Source organism: Citrus sinensis, chromosome 5 (genome assembly GCF_022201045.2).
Source record: "Citrus sinensis cultivar Valencia sweet orange chromosome 5, DVS_A1.0, whole genome shotgun sequence".
NCBI classification, from domain to species: Eukaryota; Viridiplantae; Streptophyta; class Magnoliopsida; order Sapindales; family Rutaceae; genus Citrus; species Citrus sinensis.
In genome coordinates this window covers 28,001,523-28,025,557 of record NC_068560.1, presented here as the reverse complement: position 1 = coordinate 28,025,557, position 24,035 = coordinate 28,001,523, and the positions used below count along the sequence as shown (strand labels likewise).

General features: G+C 34.6%; 2 protein-coding genes and 1 long non-coding RNA gene across 4 annotated transcripts; all 3 read left to right on the top strand.

Annotated features, from left to right (window-relative positions):
- Positions 1–5,620: 5,620 nt before the first annotated feature.
- LOC127902415 (uncharacterized) lies at positions 5,621–8,656 on the top strand. Its single transcript, XM_052441322.1, has 5 exons — positions 5,621–6,462; positions 6,581–6,720; positions 6,961–7,642; positions 7,991–7,996; positions 8,062–8,656. The coding sequence occupies exons 1-5, from the start codon at positions 5,621–5,623 to the stop codon at positions 8,552–8,554; spliced, it is 2,163 nt and encodes a 720-aa protein (XP_052297282.1). The 3' UTR covers positions 8,555–8,656.
- A 4,265-nt stretch (positions 8,657–12,921) lies between these two features.
- On the top strand, positions 12,922–14,232 carry LOC127902164 (uncharacterized). 2 transcript variants are annotated; one of them, XR_008054698.1, is made up of 4 exons: positions 12,922–13,145; positions 13,255–13,357; positions 13,528–13,630; positions 13,711–14,232. It is a non-coding gene; the product is annotated as an uncharacterized LOC127902164 (long non-coding RNA). The 2 variants fall into 2 exon arrangements; XR_008054699.1 differs by having other exon boundaries at positions 13,521–13,630.
- Positions 14,233–18,964: 4,732 nt separating this feature from the next.
- LOC127902143 (putative disease resistance protein RGA3) lies at positions 18,965–22,972 on the top strand. The gene is made up of 3 exons (XM_052440834.1): positions 18,965–22,301; positions 22,392–22,458; positions 22,590–22,972. The coding sequence occupies exon 1, from the start codon at positions 19,359–19,361 to the stop codon at positions 22,248–22,250; it is 2,892 nt and encodes a 963-aa protein (XP_052296794.1). The 5' UTR covers positions 18,965–19,358; the 3' UTR covers positions 22,251–22,301; positions 22,392–22,458; positions 22,590–22,972.
- Positions 22,973–24,035: the final 1,063 nt, after the last annotated feature.

Below are 24,035 nucleotides of genomic sequence, written 5' to 3'. Positions count from 1 at the left end.
TTCAGCTGCTTCCATTTATTGATTCGGCTTCTTGTCTGTCTAGTTTTCAGAATTGTGATGTATGCTTTCGAGCAAAACAGTGTCGTGACAAATTTGTTTTAAGCAATAACAAAGCTTCAGATATTTTTGAATTGATTCATTGTGACTTGTGGGGACCTTATCGCACAGCTAGTTCTTGTGGTGCTCATTATTTCTTGACTATTGTTGATGATTTTTCTCGCGGTGTTTGGACATATCTACTAATCGCGAAGAATGAGGTTGGGCGTGTATTACGCAATTTTTTGAGTATGGTCTCTAGACAATTCCATAAACTTATTAAAATTATACGGACAGACAATGGGACAGAATTTATGCATTTATCTGATTTCTTTGCTAAGCATGGCATTCATCATCAAACATCCTGTGTGGGTACTTCTCAACAGAATGGTCGAGTTGAACGCAAGCATCGACACATTCTCAATGTTGCTCGCGCTCTGCGCTTTCAGGCTTTCTTACCCATTGAATTCTGGGGTGAATGTGTCTTAACTGCTTGCTACTTGATCAATCGAACACCTTCTGTTCTTCTTGACGGACGGACTCCTTATGAACGACTATTTGGCAAGGCACCATCTTATACAAATATTCGATCATTTGGTTGCCTCGCTTATGCCTACAACCGTGGTCATCGCGGTGATAAATTTGCTAGTCGAAGTCGTCGTTGTATATTCATGGGTTATCCCTTTGGTAAAAAGGGATGGTATTTATATGATTTGGAGAGTGCATCATTCTTTACTTCCCGGGATGTAACGTTCGTTGAGCATGACTTTCCCTACAAGGCTCTAACCAAACCAGCTGCTACTGTCATGCCTGCTCCTGAGCGTGATGAACCGGTTTTAGCTGAGGATTTATCACATGATATAAGCGCTCCTATTGTCTCACCAGATTCACAGGATACAGGGGATGTTCTTAAGACCATTAATACTCCATCACCAGTACCCGCCTCTTCTACTTTTGATGAGCATGCTTCCGATGACAGGGGGGGCATTGAAGCTATTGAGACATCATTGCAACAACAACCGGCGTTGGGGCGTCATCTTAGACAGCGGCAACAATCGATTAAGTTAAAAGATTACGTCTTACATACTATTCAGCATTTGAGTCCCTCTTCGCGGCCTTCTTCATGCTCACACGCTCAATCATTTCCTGCAGGTAGTCCTTATCCCATACTTGATTATATGAATTGTAATAATTTTTCTATTCGACATTGTGCTTTTCTAGCAGCGATTACTGCAGGAGTTGAGCCTGCCTCTTTTGCTGAAGCCGTGAGAGATCCTAAATGGCGTGAGGCCATGAAATCTGAATTACAGGCACTGGAAAATAATAACACATGGACTGTTGTGTCTCTACCACCTGGAAAGCTTGCTATAGGCTGTAAGTGGGTATACCGGATTAAGTACAATGCCGACGGTACAATTGAAAGATACAAAGCTCGCTTGGTGATCCTTGGGAACAAGCAAGTTGAAGGAATTGATTACACAGAGACATTTGCTCCTGTCGCAAAACTTGTTACAGTTCAAACTTTTTTGGCTGTTGCTGCGGCTAGGAATTGGGAGCTTCATCAGATGGATGTTCACAATGCTTTCTTACACGGTGAGCTTAATAAAGAAGTTTACATGCGCTTACCGCCTGGCTTCACCTCAAACGAATCTGGAATGGTTTGTCGTCTAAGAAAGTCATTATATGGATTAAAGCAAGCTCCTCATTGTTGGTTTGCAAAGTTGGCAGTAGCTTTGAAGACTTACGGCTTTGCTCAATCAAGCTCGGATTATTCCCTTTTTACCTTGCGTAGAGATAACATACATCTACTTGTGCTTGTGTATGTTGACGATATAATTGTTTCGGGAAACAACAACGAAGCTATTCGGGTATTCAAAATGTATTTGAGTGGTTGTTTTTATATGAAAGATCTGGGTCCATTGAAATATTTTTTGGGTATTGAAGTTGCAAGAAATCCGACAGGAATCTTCCTGTCTCAGCGGAAGTATGTGTTAGATATTATCTCTGAGGCTGGATTACTTGGTGCAAAACCAGCCCCATTTCCCTTGGAACCGAATCATCAGCTAGCTTTGGCCGAAGGCCTATATTTTTCTGATCCTGCAAAATATAGACGACTCGTCGGCAGATTAATTTATCTTTCCGCTACAAGGCCAGAGTTGTCTTATTCGGTTCATATGCTTTCTCAATTTATGCAGCAGCCACGGGAGCGACATTGGGACGCAGCTTTGCGGGTCATTCGCTATCTGAAAGGTAACCCTGGTCAAGGTGTGTTTTTAAGCTCAGATTGTGATTTGCAACTCTATGGGTGGTGTGATTCTGATTGGGCAAGCTGCCCCCTATCTCGGCGTTCTTTATCTGGGTGGTTTGTCATGCTTGGATCCTCTCCTATATCCTGGAAATCTAAGAAACAACACTGTTGCGCGATCCTCTCCTGAAGCTGAATATCGTGCCATGGCAACAGTTACATGTGAGCTCAAGTGGCTCAAAGGATTGTTGATGTCTCTCGGCGTTGATCACTCACGACCCATGCACCTGTATTGTGACAGCCAGGCTGCTCATCTAGCTGCCAATCCCGTGTTTCATGAGCGGACCAAGCACATCGAAGTTGACTGTCATTTTGTCCGCGATGAAATTCAACGAAGAAACATATGGCCTGCCTATGTGTCTACTCATATTCAGCTAGCTGATATCTTCACAAAGGCACTTGGCAGCAAAGAGTTCGAGTTTCTTCTTCGCAAGTTGGGCATTCGTGACTCCATGCTCCAACTTGAGGGGGGGTGTTAACTCACGTGTATATATATATATAGCAAGTTACGTTAGCAAGTTACGTGTTATATGTTTCCTAGTTTGATAGGATTTCATTTCCTTGTGAACTAGGGGTATGTACATATAAATATTGATCAATAAAGAGCAGACGCATGACCATGCAAGCGACTGCAGTTTTTGCATCGTAAATTTCTACATTATTTTATCTTTTCATAAAAATAGGTGACAAAATTTAAACTCTAAACTCCCACTATCAGACATCTGCTAAAATGACAAAATCTAAATAAAGTGGTTCGATATGAATCTTAAAATATTATTGTTTTCCTAGTTTATTAGTATGTTCATTCTTTCCTTTCAACTAATTATGCAAACGAGTCAAATTTTTAAAAAATATAAAATTACAATGAAGTGTTAAGAAAATAATTTTTGTGTTCACACGTTCAACCCCACTTTCTTCTATCATTTATAATACCAAACACGTCCTAAGATTATAATATTATTACGTAATAAAATATAAAATATTTTTATCTTTACGGACTCTTTTTAAATTTCAGTGAATTTACGTCTCTCCAAGAGAATAATTGAATATTTATATAATATCATAGGCTACATTGTATTTGTTAAACTAACCAAATTTATAACAGCTATGTCCAAAGCCGCGCGCTAAAAATATCATACTCTGGAAAGCAAATAAAATTATTAAAAAATTGACATTAATAAATATATATATTCAAATCGATTAATTAAATGAATAGATTATGCATTAGATTGTGTGATCGATCCGAGGACTAGTGGAATGTTGCAAGAGAGACTAGAGAGTTAATAATCAAATTGTTTAGCTTAATTAAGCTTTCTCATTGCTCTCTACTCTTCATTAATTTCCCAATTATATTTCAATTACAACAAAGTCGTTATAAAATGTGTTACTTTTTCTCTTCATATCCTGATGTTCAATTGCAAAATCATCAAACATTTTTTTTTAAATAAATATGTCGAACTGAGACTACTGATTTGTTAATTGGGCATGTAGTTATTGAGATTTTTCAAACAATAATTAGAAGATACAATCAAAGTAACTTGATTTTTCACACTTCACAATCAAAGTTAGAGATTAAACTTTGAACTCCCACGATCAAAATCTGCTAAAATGACAAAATCTAAGTAAAGTGGTTCGATATGAATCTTAGAATATTATGTGGCAGCGTTTTCATAGTTTAATTTTAAGTTCATTCTTTCCTTTCAACTAATTATGCAAACGAGTCAAATTTTGAAAAAAAATAAAAAAAGAAAGAGATGGTCAAGGTGTTTCTAAGCTAATAAAACACTTATAATTCAGATCAAACAATCTAAACATTATCGAGTTCACGGGTGATTGTAAAGCAAATGCTTCCAAATCTCAATATGACGACACGATCATACATATTATCTAACAACTTGTTCAATTATTTAAAAAGAGATCATAGAAAACTTTGTCTGTTTCTTCATATACCGCGTGAATCGCCGATGTAGGACCTAACAATTTATTATTTCCTGTCCACAACTGTACGTCATTTTCACTCTTTGCTGGTATTTAAAAAAAAGTAATAATAATAACAGTAGCTTCTTTCACAAGGGGCTGAAATGAAATATTTCTAAATTAGAATTTTGCTTGCAGTACTAAAAGAATTGAAAGAATACGGCAACATTTTCACCACATTATCAGCTCCTTCATTTCTTTCAGCATTAGCTACTTACTATTGCAACAACTCGCCATCAATTTCTTCTCTCTCTCATGTTTCTTTTTCACCATGGTTGATGCGATCATTTCCCCTATCTTGGAGCAGCTGACTTCAATGGCTGTTGAAGAGGCGAAGGAACAAGTGAGGCTAGTAACGGGTGTCGGAAAGGAAGTGAAGAAGCTGACCAGCAGTCTCCGCGTCATTGAAGCTGTGCTCCATGATGCAGAGAAAAGGCAAGTGAAGGAGGAACCTGTCAGACTCTGGCTCGATCAACTCAGAGACGCATGTTACGACATGGAAGACGTGTTGGGTGAGTGGAACACTGCAAGGCTCAAACTGCAAATCGACGGAGTGGATGATCACGAGAATGATGCTCTCGTTCCTAAGAAGAAGGTATGTTCCTTCTTTCCTACTGCATCTTGCTTTGCCTGCAAACCACTTGTCTTACGTCGTGACATTGCTCTGAAGATAAAAGAAATCAACGAAACTCTTGATGATATTGCCAAACAGAAAGACATGTTTGGTTTTGTTGTGAATGTTACTAATGAGAGAGCGGATCAACGAGTGCCAAGTATCTCCTCAATTGATGAGTCCGAGATATTTGGTAGAGAAGAAGAGAAGAACGAACTCGTTAATAGCTTGTTATGTGAGAGTAGTAAAGAACAGAAAGGCCTGTTGATATATAATTAGTAATCTAGTAAATTGAGCAAGAAGTTTGAAGGGTTATTTGGTTTGTTTTTCAACGTGAAGTAATGGGTAGAATTGATGTTTGCAATGTGGCTTTGGAAATGTAAAGCATGATTAATGTAATCTCCAGAGTTTTCTATAATGCATATAAATATAGAACTCTGGTTGTATGAAAAGTAAGAGAGAAACGGAAAAATGAATTAAGCAATAAAGTTTTAGAAATTTCCACCAAAATACTCTGTTCTTAAATAAAAATTTTTCTGCACTTCCGCTTGCACCCAACAAATTTGGTATCAGAGCTTTTCCAAAACACCCTCAAAATGACATCAAATACCCTACCCACATTATTTTCATATGCTCCCAGTCAAGTTCCAATATTTGAAGGGGTACATTATGAATATTGGAGTAATCAAATGGAAACCTTTTTCCTCTCTCAAAATTTATGGGATGTTGTTGAAGATGGATATGCTGAACCACCAGAATCTGCAAGTTCTTCAGAGTGGACTCCAGCACATCAACAGCAGTACAAAGAAAACATACAGAGAAATGCCACGGCACTTCGATATATCCAGCAAGGTGTTAGTAAGTCAATTTTCCCCAGAATATTTGGTGTCAAAAAGGCCAAAAATGCTTGGGAAATCCTAAAACAAGAATTTCAAGGTTCCGAAAAGGCAGTCACCATCAAGTTACAAACTTTGTGGAAAGAGTTCGATAATTTATCAATGAAAGACAGTGAAGGAGTTCAAGATTTTTGCAGTAGAGTTACTGAGATTGTGAACCAGATTAAAGGTTGCGGGGACTCCATTGAAGACAAGAAGGTGAATGAAAAGGTGCTGACATGTCTTCCTTCAAAGTTTGATCATGTAGCAGCAGCCACTGAAGAATCAAGGGATTTGTCCAGGATGACTTTTTTAGATTTGTCAGGATCATTACGGTCTCATGAGCAAAGAATCAATCGACCTTCAAGTCAACCTACAGATCAAGCTTTTCAGTCAAAGATTAATAATTCAGATCAGAATAAAAGCAGCAAGAAAGACCAGAAGAACGGAGGCTCGTCTCAAAGAAACGGACAGCGTGGCAAAGGGCAAAGAGAACAGAACGACAACCGCAACAAGTGGAAAAATGACAGAGGGAATTCACAGAAAAATTCATATTCTCAGTGCATCATTTGTAATCGGTCTAATCATGAATCAAAAGATTGTCATTATAAATGCACAAGGTGTCGCATTCCTAACCATTCTCAAAGGGATTGCTGGTATCAAAATAAGAAAGGCAAAAATGAGGCAAATTTTACAAAAGAAGGTGATGGAGATTACTTGTTTTATTCAAGTAAAGGTGCTGAACGTGAATCATAATTTGTGGTATTTGGATAGCGGCTGCAGCAACCACATGACTGGAGAACGTGACATTTTCATCAGCCTTGACCAAAGTTTTAATTCGCAAGTGAAGCTTGGAGATGGAAAGATGCAGAAAGCTGTGGGAAAAGGCACTATTGCTGTCCATACAAAGGGAGGTACAAAAAGCTCATTTCTGACGTTCTTTATGTTCCAAATTTAACTCAAAACCTCTTGAGTGTGGGGCAGCTAATTCAAAAGGGTTTTTCAATTTATTTTGATGATGAAAAATGTAAAATTATTGATAAAACTAATAATCACACAGTGGCCGTTGTTGAAATGTCAAAAAACAAAGTTTTTCCTCTTGTTATGCCACTTGATGAGAATGTTGCTCTACACTCAAGAGGTTTTGAGTTAAATTTGGAACATAAAGAACGTCAGAAATGAGCTTTTTGTTATTACACAGACCCAAACAAACTTTTTGTTATCTCTCTTCTTCTCCTCTCCTTCTCGCTTTTCCTCGTCGTTTTGTCATTCAAACCTAAACAACAACCCCATTTGGCTTACGAGCCAAATAATAAAATATAATACTAACTACTTATTACACAGACCCAAATGGCTCGATATTATCGGAAAACACATCATGGATCAAAAAACTAAAGTTGGTTTAGTAAACATAAACGATGATAATGATGATTATAATAGCGTACGTGGCGACATGCATGTTGAAACTGTTCACGTACGTTTCGACCATGTGGGGGAGGATAAAAAGTGGGAAGACTTTTTCCCGGAGTGGATTGATGAAGATCACAAGTGGGGCCCACCGGCGTGCTCGGAAATACCCATGCCGGTGCAGGATTATCGGTATCTCGACGTGATAGTGGCTAGGGTTCCCTGCCGAGGAGACGGAGATGGAGGTGGAGGGATGAGGGATGTGTTTAGGTTGCAAGTGAATCTCGTGGTGGCGAATCTAGCGGTGGAGAGTGGGTGGGTGAAACCTGATGTTGATCGGGCGGTGTACGTTGTCTTTGTGGGTTCTTGTGGGGCCACGGTGGAGATGTTCAGGTGTGATGATCTTGTCTGCTTAGTATTTTTAGTATAGTTACCATGCTTGTCATATTTCTTAATTATTTACGAAGTAGTATTTAAGCTCTTATTGTTATTTTTTTTTCCTACTTTAATGGTCGCTTACATAGGCGAATTTATGGTGAGAACGAAAATATTATGATTTTTATCGATATGTTTTGGAGTTTATTCTAGAGGATAGAGTCTTAAATTTTAATGAAAGCTTGTTGCATATAAAAAAATATAAAATGTTCACTAGAAATGGAAACAGGAGATTTTATTTAAGTTTTCTTCGGAAATTTGAGGTGTTCCGAAGGAAAAAAAAAAAGGCTAGTGGGTGATTTATCTGGTCATGGTGGGTCATTAATTTACTGCTTTCTTTAGTTTCAAGTTTTAGTAAATTATTCGTTCAGCATTAATAAATGAGACAAATCCAAATTAATGAAGATTTGATAATCGCTGATGGTGATTGAGCCATCATTGTGCAAGTTTGAAGATTTGATGTTGAAATCCTTTAAGGTTTCGTCGTACAATGGGGGCGACCAGGGGTTTCTTAATGAAGTGTTCACATGGTGGCATAGGTTGCCTAAGAGAATAAACCATTTGAAGGTGTTTTCAAAGCAAGACGATAAGGAACATCAAGTGGGTGATGGTCTTTATGCAATTCATTGTCTGGGGTTAAAGCCATGGATGTGTTACAAGGACTATGATTGCAATTGGGACATGGTGAGTCGCCATATATTTGCCAGTGATTCAGCTCATAAGAAATGGTGGCAAGTTTATGACGCAATGCCTAAGAAATTGCAACAGTACTATGCATTAACAAAGCATATGGATAAAAGGGTTAAGAAATGGAGAAGAATTGTTGAGAATGCAAGTCTGGCTAATGGGCACTGGAAGATTAAGCCGAAAGATCCTAGGCAATATCATATTGTTGATAACAAATGAAGGGCGATCGAAATTTTTAAATTTTTTTAATATAGCAGCATTTATTTATGTTGTTTGTTCTGATCAAGAAAACTGGAAGCAAAGAAATACAACAATACAAGATTGAGTAGCAAATTTCATAATTGTCTGGTTTGGTAACTTGAAAAGTTCAGGACACGGACAACAAAATCAGGCTATCAAATTTCTTGCAAAATGCGTTACACATTAATTTGAGGACCAGTTTCATATTTGTTTCCACTAACAAATATTTGATTTCCCACTACTTCTGCAATTGGTTTCTCGGGATTTAATAGATGAACTAAACTAAGGTACTGTTTGTTTTTTTTATCTGAAATCTGAATTTAACTTCTTTTTTTTTCAGACAATTGTTTATTTTAGGTTTTTTTTTAACTTATCACTTATTTTCAGACAATTTTATCTGAATTTAAAAAGTAAAAAAAGTTCACTTTTATTTGAAGTAATAAGTTTAAATGAAAAATTTTAATTTCAAATCTCAAAAATACCCTTAACAATTCATTTATTTCCAATTTTATGTATAAACCTAATATTTTTGTATTATTTATGAAGTTATTTTTTTAATTGCTTTAAATTTTTATTCACATGATAACCATAACATTAGATAAACTGAAATCTTGAACAAATCATATTATGTTCATTGTGATGAATCAGAAATAAAATAACAATGTTGACTTTGTAATAAAATTTGATGTTATAATTACATTTTTTAATAAAAAATTAAATTAAGATCAACAATAATATATTTTTTTAATGCTACCAAACTAATCAACCTGTGAAAATTATAAATTGTGAAGAACATATATATACACCACTTAAAAGAATATTTATGTCAAACTACTAGCTTTTAAATTTTTCTCTTCAGATGTTGAAAGAAAAAACAAACAAACATGTCATTCAGAATTTTTTATTCAGACCTATTTAGACTTTAGTTAAATTAAGATCTATTCAGATCTCAAATTAAAAAAAAAAAAAAAAAGAATCGCAACCTAAGCCTTGGATTTCTTCCCTTTGGCTTCAGGAGCTGGCTTGGCCTTGAAAGGCCTGAAAGTCTTTCCACCATGAAAGATTGTCCTCCCCTAAGAGTTCTCCCAGGAAATCTTTTCCTCTTGCACTTCGACACCATCTTCCTTCTGGTAGTCTTCGAGGATATAGCAACAAGTGAACGTATTATTTTGTCTGCTCATTGCCCTGCAGCATTCCAAAATACAGAAGACAAATCATGAGTTTGACACATACATACATATAATTATGTCATCAAACCATTATAATAATTAAATATATTTGTCTAACTGATTATGTTGTTGGGAAAGCAATGTTTTCAGCCAAAAAGGAATTACGTAAATGGCTTAGCAGAGCAGGAATTAGGATAGGCACATGCTTTTTTAATCTGTTATCTATATTTTCATTATCTTGTGATTAGGTATTGGGTCATTTTTATTATCATTATTATTATTTTTTGCGAGTCTTGTATTTGTAAAGAGAATGAATGGGGGAAAGCACAAGTTTGAGAGAGCTCTTGTGAGACTAAACTCTTGGGGGTTGATTGATTTTGAGGGTTGAGATTGTGGTTTCATCTCGTTTTGCTTATCACATAAATTTTTCTAATCCTAGCAAATAATCATTCAACGAGGTTTTTATTTTTAATTTATTTTTTTAATAAAATGACTAACGGTATAATTCCACAACTAGTGTGTGCATCTTCTACCAAACTTTCCCTGCTCAATTCCATTCTCCATTTAACAGTTTTATTTTTTTTCCAAATTTTTTTTGCAGTAAAAATTTTTATAATTTTGAATAGTAATATGTATTTGTATTTGAAACATCTATAAATTTTAATCTATATGTGAAATTTTATGAATAAAATGAACTTGTATTACAAATGAATTTGATTTTACTTTGAATTTTCCGTTAAATATCAAATTGATTTTTTTTTTCAAGCCAAAGTGTATTTTGTCATCAAAAAAAGAAGAAAGAAATCAGTTCCTTTTTCATGTTTGATTTCCAGTTGTAACCAAACAACGGAATCTCATTCCTCTCCTTAATTATTCCATTTGTTTCTCCTTCTATTTCTTTTTTCTTTGATACAGCCTCCAAAGTTGTGTCATACTTATGTAGCTTTTTATATGAGAAATAAAGTCTCATTTGAAAAGTCTTATAGTTATGCTTTAATAATAATCTGTTTTCTGAACCAAACAGCATCCGTAGATGTTATTCATGATCATACCTCAACGATCATGGTAGCAAGATACATACATACATACATACATACATACATACATACATACATACATACATACATACATACATATATATATATATATATATATGTATGTATGTAATGTTACAGGTTTTCAAGGCATTTCAAAAAAAATTTTTGCAGCTAGGTAGGTGAGTGAAGTTGCTTCAAAGATCAAATTTTTGGCCTGCAGCACCGGACCACAGCAGTTGTCCTTGAGCAAGGTTTGAGTGCTAAAGGTGTCAAAGATTGGTAACATCATGTTGCTAACATGTCTACCGATATGTATGGCTTGGATTAAATCCTAACGGTTATGTTAAGTTTATGTTGGTTTTTCATTTGGTAGTCATTCGGCTGATCAAATTATGTTTATGTTAGCTGTGGTACATTAGCATCTTCTTCGACTCTATTTACTCGCTGTGAGTGGCGATTCATGCTAGTTTCTTTAAAACCAATTACACCAATCACAAGACTACATTCATTTGGCTTTTAAGCTGGGTGATGAATTTTCCGGGCTCACTTACTCAATCGGGAAGACCAATTTTGCCTTGGATTTGGTAGTTGGCCGTGGGTGTCTTTCTTTCCATTTCTCAAAACTTTATCTTTTAAAGAGAAGAGTTGACACCTAGTAACTAGCCTTCTCAATACACATAAAATAGATACATAAAACCAAGGAAGGTTGAACAACTGAGTAGAGTAAAAGGTGTATGGAAATACATGAAGATCTAAGCAAGCAGATAGCAGGAGATTTATTGGCCTTTATAGACAGAAACTTCTAAGGTGGGCTTCAACCTTGCTTTCACACGTTAATTATATTATTTGGATTTAAAATTCTTTGGTTAGTTAATTATTTTTTCCCATTGCTCTGTACTCTTCATGTTCTGATGTTCAATTACAAATTCATGAAACCACTGATTTGCTGATTTCCTGTGTGGTTGATAATTTCATATGTCTAACTGATTTGCTGGTCATGCATGCATATGCTACCGATATTTTAAGGCAATATTTCTCAGCAGAGGAATTACGTACATGAGGGCAGAGCAGAGCAGGAATTGCCTCATTTTTATTTGTGCTTGTATTCTCGAGGGTTATTGTGAGGAGACAGGTGGTGTTCTTTATATATACGCACTTGTTTTCATCACGCGTATCGTGGATACCAGCATCACCACCTGTGGACATATCATGTAAATCTTTGTGCCTTGCGTGTGCTTTTTGTGTTGTTGATCCTTTCCTTATTGTTTGATTGATTGGATTAGCGGTTTAATTGGACATTGTTGCTTCTAGCTAGAAGTTATTGGGTTCACTTCAGCACACCAACTTTTTGATAAAACAATTAGCAGTGGATATTTAGCAGGAAGGAATAATATATCAAAGCTTGCATGAAGTGAGGTATTGAGTTATATTATTCACAGATAGTATCTGATTAAGAACACGAAAGCAATTAATTTTCAACCCGACAATTCCCACTGTGTGAAAACATAGAGATGGATTTCGGCCAACACTAATTCTAGCTCATTAATCATTTTACTTTAAATTTTTACTTTTTATTTTTTTAATTTCAGTTCTTCGGCTTTGGCTTCTTCTGCAAGTTAAAAACCAAGTAATGACAAGGTTGTGAATGAAACCTTCTCCTCACATGTCTCTTTTGTCTGCTCTTTTATTATTGGTAATCTGAGAAGAAGAACTAGAATCTCACTAAGAAGTGGAACAAGTGTTCTGTAATTATTAGGACTCAGTAGTTTGAATTTACAGAAAAGATATCTAATGACTTCAAAAATTACTTTTTAAAATACAATTTACTAATCACTTGATAAGTTTGTTAAGCTTGCGGCAAAATACTCATCTACTACATCATCTGCTTTGATGGTCATAAGTGTGTTACATTTTCTCTTCATTTCTTGATATTAAATTACAATGTCAGCACAGCACTCCGTGATTTTTTTTCTCTCTTTTTTGATATGATAAACTGAAACATATTTTTTGGGCCTGTAATACAAAATTTATGTTAGTTTAACCATATAAACATTTTGCAGCCACAAGCACAAGTTTATGTGATTCTGTGGAGTAATAAGAACAAGATAAAGTGTTAGTGGGTACTAAATTTGTACGGACCCATTGAATTTAACGTCACATAATTTTTTTACACCCGGCCCATTTTTGAATACTTGATATATACTTGATCATTATTTGGATAAAATATTACAGATTTTCAAGGCATGTCGAAAAATTTATTCGGAGCTAGGTTGGTAAAAGGAAGGCCGCTTCAAAGATCAAATTTATCGTCTGCAATAGGACCGGCCACAGTAATTGTTCTAGAGCGAGTTCTGAATGCTAAAGGTGTGAATATTGGTAACATCATGTTACTAAAATTTGTACAAATATAGATGCCTTGGATTAATATTAACAATTATGCTAGGTTTGTGTTGCTTATTTGGTACTCATTCAGGTGGTAGCAGCTGGTGCCGATCCCATTCTATTTACCAGGGGTGGTATTGAGGAGACCACTAAGGCTTTGGTCGCCGATCAAAATTAAGTTGATGTCGATTGAGGTTAATTAGCATATTCTTTTACTTACTTTGGCTTTGAGTGGGGATTGCTTACTATATTTTTTTAACCATTATACCAATCACAAGTCCAAACTCATTTGGCTTTTAAGCTGTTTGATGACTTTTCAAGGCTCACTTAGTGAAATTGACCAATTGTAAATGAAAGTTTACAGAAAGGGAGCAAGAGCAGACCTAACGTCTTGATTCATAACTTTCAAGGGATCAGGAGAAGTCTTTTAGGAGGCCTCAAATGGCTGCATATACCATCATCTCCAGGTAATCTGTTCTACTGTTCAGTTTTAGTTCCTTTTTCAACCATGTCTGATGGATGACCAAAAAGGCATTGTGTTCATAAGGGTGTAAATGGGCCAACTCAGACAGAAAGGCTAGCATAGCATAGGGCTGTTGCCTTTACTGATTGGGAAGCGAAGCACTAAACAGTGGCTCCATACTGGAAACTGGGCTGGCTTGGTTTCGTCTGCTATAATGCTTTTGGTAATCTCAGAACAAGAAGAACTGGAATCTACTTAAGAAGTACAAAAAGTTTTATGTCATTGTCAAGAGTTTTAATATCTTGCATTTATGGATTAGCTAGATATCTAATTTATTCACTTTTTAAATTAGAAATTACTGGATGCTTGATAAGTATGATAAGTTTGCTGCAAAATACTTGTCTAGGACACCCTCTGCTGTGATGGGCACATATGTGTTGCTTTCTCTGATTTCTGCCCTGGAAGAAGCTTTCCATTTTTGTTTTTTTTTTTTGGAACTACATGAGACTATTGATGCCTAAATTTTACCCTTTCAAATATTTAAGAGAGGAACATCTATCGAATTACATATATTTGAAAGAGTGATGTCTACTTCAGTCACATCTTGAAAAAGAAAAAATTATCTTCACTCAATTATTTTATATAATTGAGAAAGAAATTGATCCCCACAATACTTTTATGGGAAGGTTCGAACTGCTACCCTTACAAGCCTACCAAACAAACAATTTGAATGACCCGTTTATCTGCTGAAAATAATTAGGAATAAAAATCATAAATTGAAAAACTAGAAGGCTTTTTAACCAAAGCATGTTAGTGAGAATGGGAAAAAAAAAATCCCAATCTCGTTAATGATCCATCCTATTTCCTTTCTGCTGTCTTCTTCCTTTATAATCAGATTTGCTGCACTTTGACAATTGAATTCAATGACGGGAGAAGATCGGACTCAATTGCTAGAATTGAATAAATTCCACAATCCCAAGAAAATAGTCTTTCAATAATGGATTTGAACAGTGGGACACTGAATTGAATTATTGTGTTTGAACAATAAGAAAGAACTGAAATACTACGGTCACGGTCCCATAAGTTATTTTATTTAAGGCTATTTATGTTATTAATGGAGGTAATAATTTATATTATTTTAGTATTTTAATGGAATAAATAAAGAAAAGGAGTTTTAAGAGGTTTCTAGAGGGGTGCCCAGAGTATCACTCATTCTCAAAACGTCTACAATTACCATCAGTCCCAGCCCATTTTTGGATTACTTGATATATACTTGATCAGTTATTTAGATATAAGGTTACATACATATTTTCAAGGCATGTCAAAAAATGTGTACTTCTACTTTTGAAACTACAAATTATTAATTACTCATAATACTTACAAATGAAAGTTTATCCGATTCCCATAATTCTTTTTTTTAGTAGTTACTGTTGTTATTATACGATAGTTATAATTAAAAAGCCACATCTGACTATAAAATAGACCCTTAGTCTCATGCATCTATAATTAATTGAATCCCATTGCAATGTAGTAAGTAGCAGCTGTTCGATTCCTGCCAAATACTGTCTTATATTTATATAATAGCTCATTATATTAGATCAGCATAAGATAATCAAATAATCACAACCAAATGAAGCTACCATCCAACGTTTGAGAATTTCGGCAGCATTTGCACCTTCTAGATTTAGGCTTCGTTTTGAATTTTATTGCTGGTATTTTTAAGCTACAAAGTTGTGAAATTAAATAGATATAATTATTAAAAAAAGAATTGATAACATTCGATGGACATTACTTTTAAGTAATAATTTTAACAAAAATAATAAAATTGTGATAAAATTTTCATTAAACTATTGTACATGGAATAAATTAAAATCTCCTTAGTAACTTTTAAACCATAATTACAAACTATATCTCCCTAAGCCAACTAAAGGCTACAGCTAGAGCTGGCAAAACAGGTTATCGGGTCGTGTTAAATTTAGGTCAACCCAAACCCGACACAAAAAAATAATCGGGTTACCCAATAACCCACTTAAGATCTATATATTAATCAAAATTTATATCAAATATTTACACACTGTCATACATACAAAATTTATCGATATTATAAAATGTACATATCTACCAAAATATTACACATTTACACTATTGAAATTTTAATTATATATGTAAATAATATCATATATCGATATTATAAAATATACTTGTGCACTAATATTTTACACATTTACATTATTGAAGCTCTAAATGTACATAAAATTTTATAAATAAAATATTGTGTTTTTATTCATCTTTTCAAAAAAAAAAAAAAAAGAGAATCATCTTTAATATTTGAGTTTTGATAATAAAAACCTACAAATTATTTTAAAATAGAAAATATAATCGGGTCATTGATCGGTTAAATGAGTCAAAAACTTTAATCCTAACCTGACACGGAAAAAAATCGTGTCGACCTGGACCCAACCCATTTAATAATCGTGTTAAATTCGACTACCCATACTCATTTATTCGTGTTGTGTTCTTATCAGATAATTGAGTCGTGTCAAATTTTACCAGCTCTGTGCCTACAGCTTCCAAACCCCTCGTATGTTATATTTTCTGCAATGATGGTCATAAGGGTGTTCCTTTTTCTCTTCATATCCTGATGTATATCAATTACAAAGTCATCAAACCACTGTGTGATTTTTTTTTTTTTAATATGTCTAACTGGGGTTACTGATTTGTTAATTGGGCCCGCAACTGGGATTTTTATAACAATAATTAGAAGATATTGGCGGTTCTAAGAAAACTACAAATTAAAGTTGCACTAAATGAAAAAAAGTTTTTGGTGGGTGGGTTTTGTCCAAAAGAAAAGTAATTGAACTGCAGCTAAGGCTACTTCCTGGAATCTTCATGCAATATTGCAGTACATGTAAGTTATCATTATGCTTCGTCAAAAAGAAATTAAAGTGTTCACATGCTGCAATCGTAAGGCAGTTTCGCAATAAAATGTTCACATGTTTCACCCGACATTCTCATGTCATTTGTGGAAGAAAATTCTCTTTGTGGGGTATAAATTCCACTACCTGTGACATATTTGTATGCCGTGAAAAAGAAAAAAGAAAAAAAGGTTTTGTCTTTTTCGAGCATGACACGTTATTACAAATTGATTTTTTTAAAAAAAAATTTCTATTAAATTTCAAAATGATTAAAAATAGAAGAATATGTAAATATCCAGATCTGAATAGATCAATTTATACATAATAAATAAGAAATAAGTAACAATGATTTGTTGTTTATTATTATTGCAAAACTAATAGTAAAGATTATTTGATTTTTCACAACTTCACAGTCAAATACTGTTTAAGGTATTTGTAATTTCAGTAAGTCATCTGCAAGCGATTAATAACGGGTGAAAAGAATTCTGTTACCGAATTATTTATACAATCATTAAATTTTTACTTCTCTTAATAAATTATTTATCAGGTCATGGGCTATTACACACATAAAACTGTAACATAATAAGGCCCGTATATTATACAACAACTTGTTCAGTAGTATATAACAACATTGTCAAGTTCATATACTGCGTGAATCGCGGATGTAGGACCTGACAATATTTTCCAGTCCACACTGGTCAAAAAAATTAAAAAGAAACAAAGAAAGATAATAATAACAATAACTTATTTTGAAATGAAATATCTGTAAATTGGAGCTTTGCTTGCAGCATAAGAATTGGAAGAATGTAGCAGCACTTTCACGACACTATTAGCTCCTTCATTTCTTTCAGAATTAATTACTTCTGCGATAAAAGTAATTAGAAAAAGACAATAGAATAATTGGACATAAAAGCACACGCGTCAAGATTTACTTGGTGGAGTGGTCGTGTTCATCCCGTAATTGGCCACCGATGTCTGCCACTACATATATGAATAGTGAAAAGACATGGCAATGATAAAGCTTGAACTCTGAATTATGCATAGATTGTGTGATCGATCGGAGGATAACTGGAATGGTGCAAGAGAGACTAGAGAGTTAATAATCAAATTGTTTAGCTTAATTAAGCTTTCTAATTGCTCTCTACTCTTCATTAATTTCCCAATAATGTTTCAATTACAACAAAGTCGTTATAACAAAAGTTACGGTGTTGCTCGATCGTTTTTTTTTATAAATATGTTGGGCATGTTGTTATTGAGATTTTTAAAACAATATTATTTTTTGAACAGGGGAATTACCGAAGGGCAGAGCAGAGCAGAGCTTTTGAATTCGAGTCTAAAACAACTACTTGATAATAAGAATGTCAATTAATTGGTAATAAATACTGACATCTGTTATGTCATCTGCAATGATCGTCATAAAGTGTGTTATTTTTTCTCTTTATTTCCCGATGTTCAATTCCAGAGTCATCAAACAACTGTGTATTTCTTTTTTTTTTTTTAAAATAAATATGTCGAACTGAGACTACTGATCCGTTAATTGGGCATACAATTATTTAGATTTTTTAAAAAATAATTAGAAGATATTAGCAGTTTTAAGTATCATCTAAGAAAATTACAAAGTTACACTAAATGAAAAAGTTTTTGGTGGGTTATGGGAAAATTAAAAATATCTTCTAAGTTTTGAAATTATTGACGGTTTTCGTTCAAATGAAAAATATTTGAACTGCAGGCAACTTCCAGGAATCTTCAAGTTGTTATTGTGCTCCATCAAAAAGAAAATTAAGCGCTGATTGTTAAAACGTTCACATCACTTGACAATGAATTTGAAAATCACACGTTAAACCTTAGCCTTCTACGCGGAATAATTAGAAAAACAGAGGATGCATGGGTCCATAAATTATTATAACTTTGATAGTATTCACGCGTTGCAATTATATGGTAGTTCACAATGACAATCAACCCATCATTCTCATTTTTAGATGCCATGAATAGAACAAACAAAAGGTTTTGTCTTTTTTCAGCATTGCAATTTTTACTTTTTATTTTCGTTTTTTTTAATATTTATGTCACTTTATTACAGATTGATTTTTTTTTTTAAAGTTTATATTAAATTTTGAAATGATTAGAAATAGAAAAATATGTGAATATCTAGCTCTAGATTGATCATTTTATACGTAATGAGAAATAACTGATGATGAATTGTCATCTATTATTGTTGAAAAACTAGTAGAAAAGATTATTTGATTTTTCACACTTCACAATCAAAGTTAGAGATTAAACTCTAAACTCCCACTATTAGAAATGACAAATCTAAATAAAGCGGTTCGATATGAATCTTAGAATATTATGTGGCAGCGTTTTCATAGTTTAATTATATGTTCATTCTTTCCTTTCAACTAATTATGCAAACGAGTCAAATTTCGAAAAAAAAAAAAGAAAATCAGAAAGAGATGGTCAGGGTATTTCTAAGCTAATAAAACACGTATAATTCAGATCAAACAATCTAAAAATTATCAAGTTCATGGGTGATTGTAAAGCAAATGCTTCCAAATCTCAATATGACGACACGATCACAAATATTATCTAACAATTTTGTCAAGCTCACAAATATTACTATTAAAAAAAAATAGTAATAATAATAACAGTAGCTTCTTTCACAAGGGCTGAAATGAAATATTTCTAAATTGGAATTTTGCTTGCAGTACTATAAGAATTGAAAGAATACGGCTGCATTTTCACCACATTTTTAGCTCCTTCATTTCTTTCAGCATTAATTACTGTTGCTACAACTCTTCTCTCTCTTTTTCCTCTTTCACCATGGTTGATGCGATCATTTCCCATCTCTTGCAGCAGCTGACTACCATGGCTGCTGAAGAGACAAAGGAACAGGTGAGGCTGGTAACGGGTGTCGGAAAGGAAGTGAAGAAGCTGAGCAGGAATCTCCAAGCCATTCAAGCTGTGCTCCATGATGCAGAGAAAAGGCAAGTAAAGGAGGAAAGTGTCAGACTCTGGCTCGATCAACTCAGAGACGTATCTTACAACATGGAAGATGTGTTGGAGGAGTGGAGCACTGCAAGGCTCAAACTGAAAATCGATGGAGTGGATGATCATGAGAATGCTGCTCTCGATCCTAACAAGAAGGTATGTTCCTTCTTTCCTGCTGCCTCTTGCTTTGGTTGCAAACGACTTTTTCTACGTCGTGACATTACTCTCAAGCTCAAAGAAATCAATGAAAGTCTTGATGATATTGCCAAACAGAAAGACCAGTTTGGTTTTGCTGTGAATGTTATTAAGAGTAATGAGAGAGCATATGAGCGAATACCAAGTGTCTCCTCAATTGATGAGTCCGAGATATTTGGTAGAAAAGATGAGAAGAACGAACTGGTTGATAGGTTAATATGTGAGAATAGTATAGAACAAAAGGGGCCCCATATCATCTCACTTGTTGGGATGGGGGGCATAGGCAAAACAACTCTTGCTCAATTTGCCTACAACAACGGTGATGTTGAAAAGAATTTTGAAAAAAGAATATGGGTCTGCGTGTCAGATCCTTTTGATGAGTTCAGAATCGCTAGAGCAATCATTGAGGCTCTAACAGGTTGTGCCCCTAATTTTGTTGAGTTTCAATCTCTCATGCAACATATTCAAAAACATGTAGCCGGGAAGAAACTTCTTCTTGTTTTAGACGACGTGTGGAATGAAAATTTCCATAAATGGGAGCAATTCAACAACTGCTTAAAGAATTGTCTCCATGGAAGTAAAATTTTAATTACCACACGTAAAGAGGCAGTTGCCCGTATTATGGGATCAACTGACATCATATCTGTCAATGTGTTGTCTGAAATGGAATGCTGGTCGGTGTTTGAGTCGTTAGCATTTGCTGGTAAGTCCATGGAGGAACGTGAGAATTTAGAAAAAATTGGTCGAGAAATTACAAGAAAGTGCAAGGGCTTACCTTTAGCTACAAAGACAATTGCTAGTCTCTTGCGGTCTAAAAACACTGAAAAAGAATGGCAAAATATCTTAAAGAGTGAGATATGGGAGATAGAACAGGTTGAGAAAAATCTTTTAGCCCCTCTATTGTTGAGTTACAATGAATTACCCTCTAAGGTAAAACAATGTTTCACTTATTGTGCCGTCTTTCCAAAAGACGTTATACTAAAGAAAGATAAGTTAATTGAACTATGGATGGCTCAAGGTTTCCTTAACAATAAAAGAAACAAAGAGATGGAGGAAATTGGTGAAGAGTATTTCAATGTCTTAGCTAGCCGTTCATTCTTTCAGGAATTTGGAAGAGGATATGATGGTGAATTATTTCTATGCAAAATGCATGACATAGTGCACGACTTTGCCGAATACTTATGTAGTAATGAATGTTTAATAGTAGAATTCCATAGTGGTGAAGAGTTAGCTATGAGTTCTTTTGCGGAGAAAAAAATCCTTCATTTGATGTTAGCTATAGGCTGCGGTCCGATGCCCATTTACGACAATGTTGAAGCATTGCGAGGATTGCGTAGCCTCTTACTTGAAAGTACTAAACGTTCTAGCGTAATCCTACCTCAATTATTTGATAAATTAACTTGTTTGAGGGCATTAAAATTAGAGGTGCATAATGAGAGGTCGGCTGAGGATTTCATCGAAGAAGTTCCAACAAATATAGAAAAATTATTACATTTGAAATACCTTAGTTTGGCCAATCAAAGGGAGATAGAAACATTACCCGAGACGTTGTGTGAGTTGTATAATTTAGAACGTTTAGATGTTAGTTGTTGTGTAAAACTTAGAGAATTACCTCAAGGGATTGGGAGGTTAAGAAAGCTGATGTATTTAGACAATGACCGGACTGAATCTTTAAGGTACTTGCCGGTAGGGATTGGGGAATTAATCAGGCTTCGGAGAGTGACAAAGTTTGTTGTGGGTGGAGGATATGGCAGAGCATGTAGCCTTGGGTCTCTTAAAAAGCTTAACCTCCTTCGAGACTGCAGGATACGTGGGCTGGGTTATGTGTCAGATGCGGGGGAGGCTAGAAGGGCTGAACTTGAGAAAAAGAAAAATCTCTTTGATTTGGGACTTACTTTTGATCATTTAAGAGATGGAGATGAAGAACAAGCTGGGAGGAGGGAGAATGAGGAGGATGAAGATGAACGGCTTCTTGAAGCCTTGGGACCACCTCCTAATTTAAAGAATTTAGAGATACATGAATACAGAGGCAGGAGGAATGTTGTTCCCAAAAATTGGGTCATGTCATTAACCAACTTAAGGGATTTATATCTCTACAATTGCAGAAATTGTGAGCATTTGCCTCCTTTGGGAAAATTGCCATCCCTTCAATCTCTTTATATTGCAGGAATGAAAAGCGTGAAAAGAGTAGGTAATGAATTTTTGGGAGTAGAAAGTGATACGGATGGATCCTCAGTTATTGCCTTTCCCAAATTGAAACAGCTCATATTTCGTAATATGGAAGAACTGGAAGAGTGGGATTTCGGGACAGCAATAAAGGGAGAAATCATAATCATGCCACGTCTTTCTTCCTTGATTATTTGGAGTTGCCGTAAATTAAAAACACTGCCCGATCACCTTCTTCAGAAGACAACGCTCCAGAATTTGGAGATTTGGGGGGAATGTCCTATTTTAGAAGAACGTTGTAGAGAGGAGACAGGAGAGGACTGGCCTAAGATACGTCACATTCCCAACATCGAGATTTACTGAAAGCGCGCGGCTGCAATTACAAAATACAATCACCCACGGCCACCGCCACGGGTAATTTCTTTCTAGATCTCCTGCATGCATTGCGTGTCTCACTCTATTTTAATTAAAATTAATTAGTAGTTATTTTTTAATCCATTTTAGAAACGAATGGTGAACAGAGGAGGGGATTCAGCAGGGATATATATATGTAATGGTGCTAATAACTCTGGTTAGTAATTATAATTTGTATACGCTTTCCTTCTCGTTTGCTCTCTACTCCACTCTTCTTCATTAATTTAACAATGTCCATTATAATTAGATATATTTGTCTAACTGATTCATTTGTTTTGTTGGGGAAAGCGATATTAATTTTTCAGCCAAAAAGGAATTACGAAATGGCGTCGCAAAGCAGGAATTGGGGACGGGCGGGGCGCGTGCTTTTTTAATCTGCTATGTATGTTTTCAGTAATTTGTTTTTTTTTTTTGCGAGCCTTTGTATTTGTAAAGAGAATGAATGAGGGAAAGCACAACACAGAGAGAGCTCTTGTGAGGCCAAACCGCTGGGGATTGATTGATTTTGATTTTTGAGTGTTGATCTTGGTGTTCTTTTTTTTCTTTTTTGGCTCATCTGAGAGCTTATTATTATTTGTACACTTTTTCATTATATAGTGGCTTATTGGTATCACCACCCGTGGATGTAGGCATATTAATTAATATGTCGAACCACGTAAATTTTTTTGCCTTGTGTTTGTTTATTGTGTTTATTTGATTATCATAATCAATTCCTATAAAAGATGGTAAAATTTAAATTTTGGTTTCACATGGAGTCATAATTTAAAATATAACATGCCTACAATGATCATAACATTAAAAAATGGTGAATCGGTGGGTCTATAAAATTTACATAAAAATGAGTCAAATTCAGTTATTAGCTGTTAGATAGCAAAATTTTTAACCAAAACAAAATATTAAACATACCAGTAAATGTAACATTCATTGGATAAAACGAATTTCAAATTACCTTAGCAATACGTTTTTAATATGATGTCATGAAGCTTAGAATATACATGCATCACTGAAGTAAAGCTCTGGTGGCTGATCAAATTATTTCCATTTTTTTTTATAAAATTACTGACGCCTGACGGTATAATTCCAAAACTAGCTAGTGTGCATCTTCTATCAAACTTTCCCTCCACAATTCCTTTCTCCATTAAAAACTTTTATTTTTTTTTTCAAAATTGTTTCCAATGCAAAATTTTTATTATTTTGAATAGTAATATGTATTTGTATAAGTAACATTTATAATACGTATTTTTAGGTTAACAAAAAAACACTCAATTATTTTCTCCTGTTTGATTTCTAGTACTTATAACCAAACAATAAATTAGTATTAGTCCTTAAAAAAAAAGAAAGTCAAAAATATCTTGACACTTCTATAAGTGGGGAAATTATGCACATTTTTAGAGAAGTAAAGAACTTGTTTTAACCAGGAATAGAATCAATTATTGACAAAACGAGGAGGAAAGAAACTAAACCGTTATTTGGAACCACTACAAAATTGAGTTTTTTTTTTTACAGAATAATTTTTGTCACAGACCATGTTACTGACATAATTTTATTCTATCAAAAAAGTCCTTGTAAGAATATAGTGACAGAAAAGGAAACAATTACATTTGCTCAAATTGAATCTAAGCAGCCATGCTCAATACTAAAATCTCAACAGCTCACATAATCAGCAACAATGCTTGACATATGAGCCATGACTGAGTACAATAATGGCAATTATTTAATTAAATATTATATATA

What these genes read in the sequence shown, in the direction of transcription:
- LOC127902415 (XM_052441322.1), top strand. Translation starts at nt 5,621, where the DNA reads ATGGAAACCTTTTTCCTCTCTCAAAATTTATGGGATGTTGTTGAAGAT. An exon ending in CATTCTCAAAGGGATTGCTG is followed by an intron (nt 6,463 to 6,580) that starts GTATCAAAATAA and finishes GTATTTGGATAG; the next exon opens with CGGCTGCAGCAACCACATGA. An exon ending in TGCTGTCCATACAAAGGGAG is followed by an intron (nt 6,721 to 6,960) that starts GTACAAAAAGCT and finishes TTTTGAGTTAAA; the next exon opens with TTTGGAACATAAAGAACGTC.
- LOC127902143 (XM_052440834.1), top strand. Translation starts at nt 19,359, where the DNA reads ATGGTTGATGCGATCATTTCCCATCTCTTGCAGCAGCTGACTACCATG.